Source organism: Elephantulus edwardii, unplaced genomic scaffold (genome assembly GCF_000299155.1).
Source record: "Elephantulus edwardii isolate Elephantulus edwardi_28Jun2011 unplaced genomic scaffold, EleEdw1.0 scaffold00015, whole genome shotgun sequence".
Lineage (NCBI taxonomy): Eukaryota > Metazoa > Chordata > Mammalia > Macroscelidea > Macroscelididae > Elephantulus > Elephantulus edwardii.
Genome location: NW_006399765.1, coordinates 22,709,235 through 22,720,599, shown reverse-complemented (window position 1 = coordinate 22,720,599; position 11,365 = coordinate 22,709,235). Strand labels below are relative to the sequence as shown.

At 52.5% G+C, this 11,365-nt stretch overlaps 1 protein-coding gene across 2 annotated transcripts in view; it reads right to left on the bottom strand.

Moving 5' to 3' along the window:
- Positions 1-2,777: 2,777 nt before the first annotated feature.
- SLC9A8 (solute carrier family 9, subfamily A (NHE8, cation proton antiporter 8), member 8) overlaps positions 2,778-11,365 on the bottom strand; it is a 76,119-nt gene continuing 67,531 nt past the window's right edge. For both annotated transcript variants that reach the window (XM_006881627.1, XM_006881626.1), the window contains exons 13-17: positions 10,532-10,614; positions 7,961-8,072; positions 5,596-5,816; positions 3,776-3,922; positions 2,778-2,885 (exon numbers count right to left, since the gene is read on the bottom strand). In XM_006881627.1, the coding sequence (XP_006881689.1) occupies positions 2,778-2,885; positions 3,776-3,922; positions 5,596-5,816; positions 7,961-8,072; positions 10,532-10,614 (671 nt within the window). The remainder of the gene's footprint in view (positions 2,886-3,775; positions 3,923-5,595; positions 5,817-7,960; positions 8,073-10,531; positions 10,615-11,365) is intronic.

Sequence of the window (11,365 nt, the reverse complement as noted above, 5' to 3'; positions counted from 1 at the left end):
CACAAGGTTACAGAAAGTCTGTGCCTTACTCCATTAAGTGGTATAAAACAGCAAGGCTTGCTCTGGAGGGACTAGGCGTGGGCTGCCACTGTGAGCTGCCTTGTCAAAGGTCCCACTCCACCTTCGTACCCTCCAGCCCATTCACTCGAAGGGTCCCTGTCTAACATTTCTCTGCAACTGTGGCCTAGACTTAAAGCAACAGGCAAGAAATTAGGGCTCTTTCCCTCTTTGAGGCATTAACTCCACCCAAATCACAGAATTATGAAATATACTAATGATTTTCTGATTTGGAGTCAAGTATTTTTTTTTGGAACCCCAAAACCAAACCCACAAACACAATAAAAACCCACCACAAAAACACCTGGGCCTTTTTTTGCTCCGAAGGCATTGACCACTGGGAACTTGGGCTGCCCAGCCAGCAGGGGGCAGGAGAGACTCACAGGTGACATGCAGGTCCTGGTGCCTTCCCTCCAGGAAAGGAGTCCCCACAAAAAGCCCTGAGGATCTGTCTTCTACCTTGGCGGCCTGACATCGTGGTTTGATGACAAGGGACACTTTGAACTGAAATGACCCTGACATTTCACTGCTTAATCTCAGCACTCCCCAAAAAATGAAAACAAAAGATGCTGGCAAAAAAAGTGAGTTTGTAAAGCAATTTGCACTCTGAGTTCAGACCTTGAATTACACAGGAGGAGGGGCCTCGTGTTCTCAAGCGAGGTCAGGGCTCTGGCCTCAGACCCTCCACCTGACCCCTGAAGCAGGCCGGGCTCCCCAGCTGTGGGCACAGCCCCTTAACCCCACATTCACTCTTCTTTCTACTGACAGGAAGTGATGGAGACCCAATTATGCAAAGCGGGGCCTTCAGTCGGTTACTAGGTGGGTACAAAACTTGTTTTAGTTCAAAATGAAGGGGCTAATTTAAGGTGGGAGATTACAACAGAGAAATGATTCTATTTTTGCTCTATTCAGTACAAACTGACTTTTCATGCATAAAAAAATGAAGTCCCTGCTTCCTGCCTGCAGGGCCTCATTGCCTCTGGGAAGGAAAGGTGGTAACATCGGGTGCAACCTCACAACAGTGTGGGAGGCCCCGAGGGTCCTGCAGCCAGTTCCTCCTGGCACCAGAACCTCCTGCCTGAGGCAGGAGAGATGGAGACAGACTTGGCACCTGCTCAGGGGCCACTCTGTCCCAATAAAACATATACATGGGACCACCCGAGGGCAGACAAAGGCCAGTCCAAGGTACTAGCTGTGACCCAGAACCACAGGTGGGCCTTGTCCCCACCTGCAGATGGGCAGGCAAGCAGGAATGAGGCTCAGTGAAGGACGGTCTCGGGAAGATGTGACACTGGCTCTACTCCATCTGCACATAAATGGCCGTCTTTCACCCTCTGTGCTGGCCTAGGAGGTGGCGCCAAGAGAGCGAGTGTGAGACAGAATGAAGAGTATGTGGGACAGGGGAGTGAGTGAGTCTGTGTGTGTGTGTGTGTGTGAGACGCAAGGGAGAGTGTGAACGTGAGGGGCAGAGGGGGACGTGAGGGGCAGAGGGGAGAGCGGGTGTGTGTGACAGCAGAGAGAGCAGTGTGTGCACATGCATGGCACAGTGACAAGCCTGGGGCAGTCCTGGCTGGCTTGGGGTCACAGGCTGTGCAGACTCCAGGCACTGAGGTCCTAGTGATGTGGGAGAGGAGGTGACCAGGCACTGAGGTCCTAGTGGTGTGGAGGGTTGGTGGCCAGGCCCTGGTGCTGCCCCAGGTCAGGCCCTCTGTCCTGTGCTTTGCTGACCTGTGGACCCAGCTGGAGGCACCACTAGGATGGAAGATGTTTGGTAACTGGGAGAGGAAGAGGTGGAAGAAATTCCAGTACGCCGAGAAGGTAGCGGCTGGTAAACCCTGAGCCCGGGGACAGAGATTTCCAGTGGACAGACGAGGAGGCGGGCAGTCGTGGTGGAGGAGAGGTCAGGCGGCCATAAGTGACTGCTGGGCTCTCACCATGTAAAAGTGCAAGACTCTGAACTGAATAAACCACCCGCCACTGCTGGCCTCCATGAACCCTGCACCTCTGGCGACTCCCTCTAGAGGGCACTCCGACCCCACAGCCGGCTCCCTCCTGACCGGGGCCATGGTGCCTGGGTTCTGGAGAAGGCCTGCACCCTGGACGGACCAGTGTCAACACGCTGTGTTTCCAGAGAAGGCTGCAGCTGCCCATCCCAGCGACTGACCTGCTGGCTGGTCAGTGAGGCACGGACAGTCTCCGTGGGATGATGAGGTTGTACAGGTTTCTAGGCTGGCCACGGAGGTTGCACTGCTCAGACCCGGATGCCATGGTATCCAGAGGGCTGGCTCCTCCCTCTGCCGTGCTGGGTGCGGGTTCGCATCCATCCCAGCAGGAGGGGCTTGGGCCTAGACCTCCACGAGGTGGGGGTTCAGGCAATCCTGTCCACCGCGTGGAGCCAGGTCGGCGCTGTCACAGGACTCCTGCTCCCAGGTACCAGCCTGCAAGCAACACTCCGTCCAGGCTGCAGAGGCAGCAGATGCTCTACCTGGGCTGAGATCACCCCAGTCTGTGGGCTGGAAAGTGAGTCTGAGAGCAGAGTCAGACTCAACGAGAGGAGAGAGGAGGCTGCTGGCTTCGTGGGCCACAGTCCTGGCAGGACGGCTTGAAGCCTGACCCCACCACTGTCCCCCTCTGCAGAGCTGCTCCTGGTGGCCCTGGCTGGGTGTCTGCAGGCAGCAAACGCCCCTCCTGGGAGTGGGAAGGCGGCTGGCTGCCACAGGTCACAGCAGCTCCTGTTCATCTTCCTCGGAGCCGGAGGGGCCTTGACGCACCTCCTCGTACCACTTGTTGGTGAGCGTTTTCATCTGGATGCGGCCATGATGGAGGTCCTGGGCCGAGAGACACAATCAAGTCCTCATCAGACCTGGGGCCTGAGCAGAGGCAGAGCCAGTAGGGGTGCTGGTGGACGGGTGGGTGTGTCAAGCAGAATTAAGGTGAATGACCACAAGTCAGTTTTACATGCGTAGACCAAGAGGAGCTGGGACTTCTCTTTGAGGGGGTAGAGCTACTAGGAGATGTCCTCAGAAATAGGGGAGTAGGTGGCAGGATGATGTGATGCTAGAAATAGACTTGTGGAATCTGACACTCTGGGGCTCTGTTCCTGAGAGGCTGTGTGACCTCGGGTGGGTCACTTCACCTCTCTGGGCCTCAGTCTCCCCAGCTGTCTTGCGAGCTCACAGCCACATCTACAGCAAGAGCTGCTGTCTGAATGACCTGGACCAACCAGGAGCAGTAATGCAGTGCTCAGCTGTAACAAGCTCCATGCTGAGGGCAGTCCTGGTGGGACCAGACCAGGGGGGAAGGTGGGGTGGCTGGCCCAGCTGCACCTCCTGAATCTCCACAGGGTAGGCTGGAGGTCTGAGCAAAGCAGGCGTGAGCTCTTCCCTGCCCCTGAGACAGGCTGTCACACGCTGTCATCCAGAGGGACCAAACAGAGGCCTGAACCTGAGTCACCACCTGAGGCCTCCATGTAACCCCTCCGCTCAGACTCAGCTGATCAATGTCCCGAGTCTGCCAATCAGAAAAACTGTGTCTGACCCACCACGAAATACAGCAGCAAAGGAGAGACAGCAGCTGCTGAACTGCAGCTCTGTGAGGAAGGAGAGTGGCAGGGGAGGCGGACTCGTCTGGCTGTCCCTTCCCTGTGGGGCCCCTGCAGGTGTGAGGGGGCAGTGGGGTACCATGGGGCATGGGGCAAAGGGGGGCCTCAGGAACACACCTCCTGGGTCAGCCTCCTCGTGAAGAAGGGGTTCAGGTACTTGACGTCCAGCCACATGAAGCCTTTGAGGTCCTGCCGCCTGATGTAATGGGCCTCGTACTCCTCCTCAGTCAGCTCCGACAGGTGCTCCGACTCGATGGTGTTACCCTGAGGATGGAAGACAGCCAGGCGGCTTCAGGTGGGGTCTCCTGAGGCCGCCCAATAGGCTTCCCAGGCCAGTGGGCACAGGTCTAACCGCATGTTACAGTCACGGATTCTTTGGTCCTATGGGGAGGTTGGTGATGCCCACTGTGGGTGCCAAGCACCCCACAGCCTGGGAAGGCCATGCTTGGGGAGGGCTGGGGGCTGCTTGCTAAGCCCTTCAGTGGCTGTGGCGTGCTGGGCTGGGAAGCCTGGGCTCTGGGCTCAGTGCAGGGCCTTCGACAAGGAAGGTGCTTTGGATCTCTTGCTTGTGGCTCAACTGGCAATGGCTTGTGGCTTTCGTCAGGTGTTTGCTGAGAAAGTCCGTGCAGGGAAGAGGAAGGGGTGGGTTGGAGGGGGGAGTCTGCTGGGGTGTGGGGTCAGCACCACCCGGGAGTCCAGCACCGTCCGTGGGAGGGATGCCGACCCTCGACGGGGAGATGTGAAAGCATTGAGGGTCCAGCCCCTCTCAGCAGTGTGCTCCCTGGGAGGGCTGGGGTAGAGCTCAGAGCAGAGGGCAGGACACACCATGTCTGCAACCCCTCACCAGGAAGCCTGCAGAAATGGACTGCTGAGCCTGAGAACCTGTATTTCTGACCAGTTTTCAGGAGATGCTGTCACTTGGTCCTGGTGCCCAGCATGGGGAACCAATGAGACAGGGTGGTGGTACAGGGCTCTAGGCTCTGACTCTACCACTGGCCAGCTGTGTACCTCAGGCCCTTGACTTGGCCCCTATGGTCCTTCCTGCTCAGTTCTGCAGGGTATTGTGAACATCAGCACTTGGCCACTTTTAAGACATGCAGGCCCTTCCAGAGGGTACCCCAGGCCTGCAGGGCACAGTGGCCCGCGTCCAGGAGCTCTGTGCTGACACTGACCCCACTAAAGAGTGGGGACTGCTATGCTGGAGCTTGGGGAGAGGGGCAGGGGAAGAGCTGCTGAGTGAGAAAGCACCAGGACAGCCTGGACAGTGTCCCCATGGTGTCCTTCTAGCACCACTGCACTGGGCGGGGGGACAGGATAGGAGTGTCATCTGGGGCTGGTCTGAACTCGGCTCTCCAATATTGTGGTGACCCCTACACCTCCCCTTACCTTCACGTGACTGAGCTAACGATGGTGTGGAGAGAAGAAGGTGTGGGCTGGGAAGGCACAGGGTATGTCCCTGTGAGGAGCAGGATGGAGCCTGGTTCAGCACGTCGGGCTTGGAGGTGCAGACAGGGTGAAGTGCCGGGGAGAGGAAGGGGGGCAGGGAGGCCTCCCGGAATTTCGTCTCCACTTTAGCTGGGCCTTGAGCACATAAGGTGACAATCGTGTCCTCACAGCCACTGCAAGCCACTGTCCCTCAGGTCACAGCATGAGCTGTTCTGACAGCGTCCAGTCCTAGGGTCCGGTGGGTGGCATGGCAGCTGGCCCCTCCTATCTGTGGTGCCCTTGCAGATACACAGAGGGACCAGCCCACAGCCTCTTATGACTCCAGGTCACAGGCAGGTCTACCCCAGAGTCATGCTTCCCAACTCCAGTCTCCTCAGCCTCCTGCGAGGCTGGGCCCTGGCCCGTGTGGGAGAGAGTGGGCAGGGTGTGGCGGGCGGGATGCTGGGTGTCTTGAGGCCTCTCAGTGGCCCGCACCCGCGCGCCCCACTCACCATCTTCTCCGTCTTGCTGAGGTTGACGTCCTTCTTGCTCCTGCGGCGGGCCTTGGCGTCCTCGATGTCCATGAGGCGGATGAGGGGCATGGTGCTGCCGCCCAGCAGCAGGATGGTGAACAGCACGATCACAATGGTCGTGGTGCCGATCAGCTGCCGCTTCTCCATGGGCTCCAGATCCAGGTGCAGGCTCAGCGCGTAGGGGATGGCGCCCCGCAGGCCTGCGGACACACGGACACAGGAGAGGGGGACGTGGTGGCACCTCTGACCACTGGCCTCAGCGTCCCAGCCCGCTGAGAGCCTGCCTCACCTACGAGCGAGTGCTGTGACCTGAGAAGTGGGGCTGCTAACACCTCACCTGTGCTCCACACCCCAGAATCACAGAGCAGATCCCCGAGGCAGCCTGGCCAGGTACAGAGCGCGTGTGCTAAGAGCCAACCAAGCCCACATTCAGCACAGAGCACGGTCAGCCCCATCGAAACGCTCTGAACGCAACTGCACTTGTTTGACCCAAGAAACCCTGTGGCAGCTGTGAGGTTCTCCCTGAGGGAGGTGCCCCCGAGGAATGGAGGCTGCACCAACCAAGTGCCCTGCCTGCGCCACGCAGCCCACCCAGGTAACAGCACACAAGCAGGCACTGCTGGGTCTCCTGTGCCATCAGTACGCAGCGTGCCCTCGGCGTCTCTAGCGGGAGACAAGCTGCCAGGTGCCACAGCACCAACCCTCTCTGAACTGCCCTCCGAGTCTGGATCAGGGCGCCAGCTGAGAAACAACACTGTGCTCTGTGAGCAGCCCTCGGGCTCACGGGAGTCACCGGCCTGCCTGCAGGGTGCTCCCGGACTGTGGAAGAGGATGTGACGAGAAAGGCCTGACTGGGTGGGCTTTGCACACCGGGACAGGACCTGCCCTCATACCCAGACACCTCACTAACATTTCAGAGCAGGTTGGTGGGGAGAGGGTTGAAGAGAGCAGCATTCCAACCAGGAACCGGCCAGAGGCCAGAGGCAGGCTGTGTGCTACTAGGGTTTAGGGTGGGGCCCAACCAGCCAAGTGCCTTTAGATGAGACCCAGCAAGTGACTCTGAGAGGGGCCCTGGACAGTGTCTGAAGGGCCCTGGGCAGGAGGGAGTGACAGGACACAAGGACAGATGTGTCCCATGGAAGGGTTACAGGTCAGAAAGCAGGCTGAGTGGAAGGTCACTGTTAGCAACAAGATCCCAAGTCTCCACTCAGATTCAAAAGCCTCCAGTCAAGCCTTTCACAGAAACAAAGCCATTTTGGAATTGGTTTTCAAAAACCAACCAGTATTCTTTCTCATTGGCAAAAAAAGAATGAAGAGAAGCAGAGCTGCTCTCATTATAAATACACACACACACTTTTCTTAACTAAGTCTTTTGAAAGAGAAGAGAAATATGAGACAAATTTACAGCTTAAAGATCTACTGCTGGAGAGAGCAGAGCTTTATAAAGCCTGTTGTTAAGCCCCAACCCACACGGAAATACTTTAATTATAATACTTAAACAAGAAGGCAGAAAGAACGGTCTGCATCGCTCAAAAGTTAATTTAAAGATCTCTAAGGAGCCAAAGATTTAGGAAATTATCCCCAGTCTTTAAAAAGCAGAACTTGAGCTGAAGCTTTTACATAAATAGGAAACCTTTAAAGTATCTGCACTCAGTGTGACTGAAAGAAAACATCCAGATCGAGCATGGAATACAGCAGAGTTCACACTTCTAACGCTTTTATTTTGAGCAAATATGTTTTCAACCTGGAAAATACCCAGGCTCAGACTGCAGTCATTCAAATCTCATGCGGGACTGTACCCTCAGGTCAAGGACCAAGGACAGAGTCACATGCATTAAGCCAGCCTTTTTCCTCTTTGAACCTGAACTTCCTTATCCATAGAAGAGGCCTGGCACTGCCCACTTCCCAGCACTGGTAACCACTGTTACCACCATCACTCAGAACTTGCTTTTCAGTCACCAAACCAATTCCATTGACCTCAAGTCGACTCTGACTCCCAGCCACGTGACAGGACAGGGGTTTCTAAGACTGTAACCCCCCACAGAAGCAGATCACCACGTTTCTCTTTTGCAGAGCACCAAGCTTTTTGTTAGCAGCTGAGCATTTAACCACGATGCCACCAGGGCTTTGCTTTCTAGCCACAGAAATCCCACTGTCACTGAGTGAGTGCCAACTCGCAGAGACCCTGCAGGGCAGAGACGGTGCCAGAGATAGAGGAACTCTTACTATTTATGGTGAGGAGCTCAGTTTGTTTTCCAGGGGCTCGAGCAGGGAGCCGCCCCACGCTCACTCTCTGTGCAGGGAGCCTGCTCTTCTCTCCCCCGCCGATTCAAGTCCCACTCACCACTAAACCACATGATAAACATCATCTTCGGTGTGATTTTATGGTCACGGAAGAAGTTCAGGAGGTAGGAAAGCGGGAAGATGTTCACTGCTCTGCCAAACAGCACGAGCACCTGTGAGGAGGAAACGGTCAGTGTGAGACGGCAGCTCGGCCTCTCCCGACCTGGGGACACACTTGCCCTGAGCACAGCATTCCCGGGGCATAAATGGACAGGGGTATGTGGACTGCAGCTTCCGTGTGGCCGGAAGAGGGGAGAGCTTTGAACATGAGCTGTCCGTAGCTGGGAGGGAAACTTCACAGGCAAGGCTGCAGTGGTCGGCTTGGTAAAGGCTCTCCCTTGTGGTATTTCTGCTGTAGCAGCACCTGGTAACTGAGACAGAGCTCAAATGTCTCCAAAGGCACACTTGTCTTGCCAAAAAAGAACTGAAAGTTGAAATCTTATCTAAGTGGGTTCTTAGGATTATTTATTAATCTGTATTCACTTTCTTTGTACATTTTGGTTTTAACTATAATTAACTAGACATGAGGAGCACACACACGTGTCCATTTTTTGGGTTCTAAGTCCTTTCAACAGAACAGATGGAGTATGCTTTCTGGGCTGGGTCTTCCCACAGTGCAGTTACTAGTAACCACTGCCAATCGTCACACACTGCTCGACCAGCCAATGTCTTTGTGGTGGTCTGATGAAGTTATGTACTACTGTCCCCAATTTATAGGCAAGGATGCAGAGATGGTGAGAAGTAAAGGATCTTTTGGTCCAAAGGGGTCATCTCAAATCTATCTCCGATTCTCGTGCCTGAGCTCTTAGCCTTGGAGCCGTGTCCACCTGCTGGGCCCTGTCATCGTTGTGAGTAGCACAGGCCTCAGGGCCAAGCTGTGACCATGTGCTCTGGGGAAACTGAGCTCCCACGTAGGGCATCCTTCCGCCCATCTTTGCGCTGGAGCACGGCTGAGAAAGGTACCTCCCTTCACCTGTGGACATCCAACTCCCTGTTCTCACATCTGTGTTTCAGGTTTGACCAACGGGGGTACCTGGTGACCACACTAAAGACTATTAACCTTTGTGTAAAAGACTTTCACTGCCAGTCTCTTGTCCTGACACCTGGGTTTGGAGGACAGAGGGATAATGGGACAAACGGCAATGAGATTTTGCTGACTGTAAGAGAAGATGATTTTTTTAACTTCCGTTTTCTTAGCTTCTCTCGACTTCAGTTTTCTGAAAAGTCAAACTAGCGCCTCACTGCTTTGGACATGGTAGATTAACAGCACTTTCCTAACAAGAACAACAAAAAAGTGGCTCCCCCAAATGGCTGGGCTTTGTTAAATGGAGTTGATGACATAAGTGAGGACAAATTATGGTAATAATATAGCATGTTTCCTCAGAGCCTTAAGTTAACAGAGGATCTAACAAGACACCAGGGATCACGTGAGGGATCCAAGCACACACAGGCTTGACTAGCATCATGGCGCTCAGGAGGTAAGACAACACACAGGGAAGGCGACTGAGGGAAGAACCAGCCTTTCTGCCCAAGTGCTGAAGCCATCGCAGGTATAGGCCAGTCAGATGGGTAGGAGCGCCAGGCCTTTTTTAAATGCTAAACATTTCTTTTCTCTCCAGTCAATTCTCCAAAAAGACTGAACTTCTATCTTCCTTTTTTAAAAGGTGTACTTGAATTTGTCACCTCCCTCCCCATACAATTAAATGCAGTTTCCCAAACTTTCTTGATCTTAAGAATCATTTAGGCAGGGCTGCGAACCAGTTCATTCTCGTTCAACCCCTCCTGAGAATGTGCATTTCCATCTCCCAGATATACTGAATTCTGAGTCAGTATATACAGGCAGGGGTAGGGGGTGGGAGGGTAGGAATGCAAATTCTCAGCACCGGAGTGGTTTCCTCTGGGTGAGGCTCTGAGGCAGGTAAGGGTCTGACAAGCTTTAAACAAGTGTTCAAGGTTGCACTTCTAATCAGACATAATAGAAGAAAACGGCGCTAAAAAAGAAAGATGTTTCACACAACCCAGAGAAGTAGAAAGTAATTCCCACATTTTGCTTTAATTTCTTTACAAATTTTTGTTTCTATGCATAATGGTTTTACATGAAATGATCAATTACATATTCAGTTTTAAAATCTGTATCTTTCCATCTAACCTGAAAACCAAACCAAACCACCTGCACAACTCGTACTTTTTCTTCTTAATATGTAATGCTTCATGAATGCGCGTGTCATCCTTGTGCAGGGGCTGTGCTAATCTATCATTCCAGTTTTAGTACATGTGCTGCCGAAGTGAGCACATAACTGGTACTTTTAAAAGATGATCATAACATTCCAGATCATTGAACATTTAAAGATAAATAAAAGTCCTTTACTAGGGATATTCAGTCACTTAATGCCGTATTTCATACCCCTTAACAGTATGCTTGTGATTTTTTTTAAACAAAATAAACACTAAACAGAAGAGTGCCTATGTAGCTGTTGACTGTGACTAGTAACCAGTTACATAAATGGATCCAGAACGTGTGGTTATTAATCTACAAATAAGTAATTAAATAAAAAGCAAGGAAAATACTTACTATGCACCAGATGACAAAGGAAATTTCAAACTTGTGAGGAAAACTAAAAATGGACAGGCCAAGAAATGCAAACACACATGTTTCTGAAACAAACCAAAGAATGGATTATTCAGTCCAGCTATTTTCCCCTCAATATGATACTAAACCATTAAGCAAGCAAGCAGTCAGAAGTAATGAAAACCCCATATAAAACTTTACTTATTTTTTTAAAAATCTTGAAACCAATCCACTAGGCTGAGATTCTCTCCTATTACACAAAGCATCAAATTCCTGCTCTTCTGAACTTCCTCATTTAATGAGCCAACTAACTGTCAAATACTTAAGCAAACAAACGCCATCTCACAGCAGGGAGATGATAAATATACGAATCTCTCCATTTGCCGAACACTGTGATTAGCAAGGAAAGTGGCAAAAAATCAGGGCTCATGACTACAGAAGCCATGGGACTTGTCTTTTGTTAACTTCCTTTCCGGAGTAGACAGAGCCAGTGATTGATTTAACATATCGGACAGCCACCACCAGGCTTGAAATGTGGCTTAAACCCAGCAAGGGGTGCTGGGAGGGCTGCAAGTCCAATTCTTGGCTCAACTCTGCAAGCAGGGACCTGACACTGACTTGTGTCGTACAAGCAGTCACTTACGTATTGTAAGAAAAGGTATCTTGTATATTTCTAATACCATGCTTCCTGCTTAAACGGAGTCCCCAGAATAAGCAAGGAGCTAGTGAGAGACAAGGACTGTATTTTAAAACAGCTGATCATCATAAAATGGTAAGGCTGTTCATAACACATTACCAAAGCTTGTTTCAAATGTCTCTTTTCAAAACAAGTTCCCG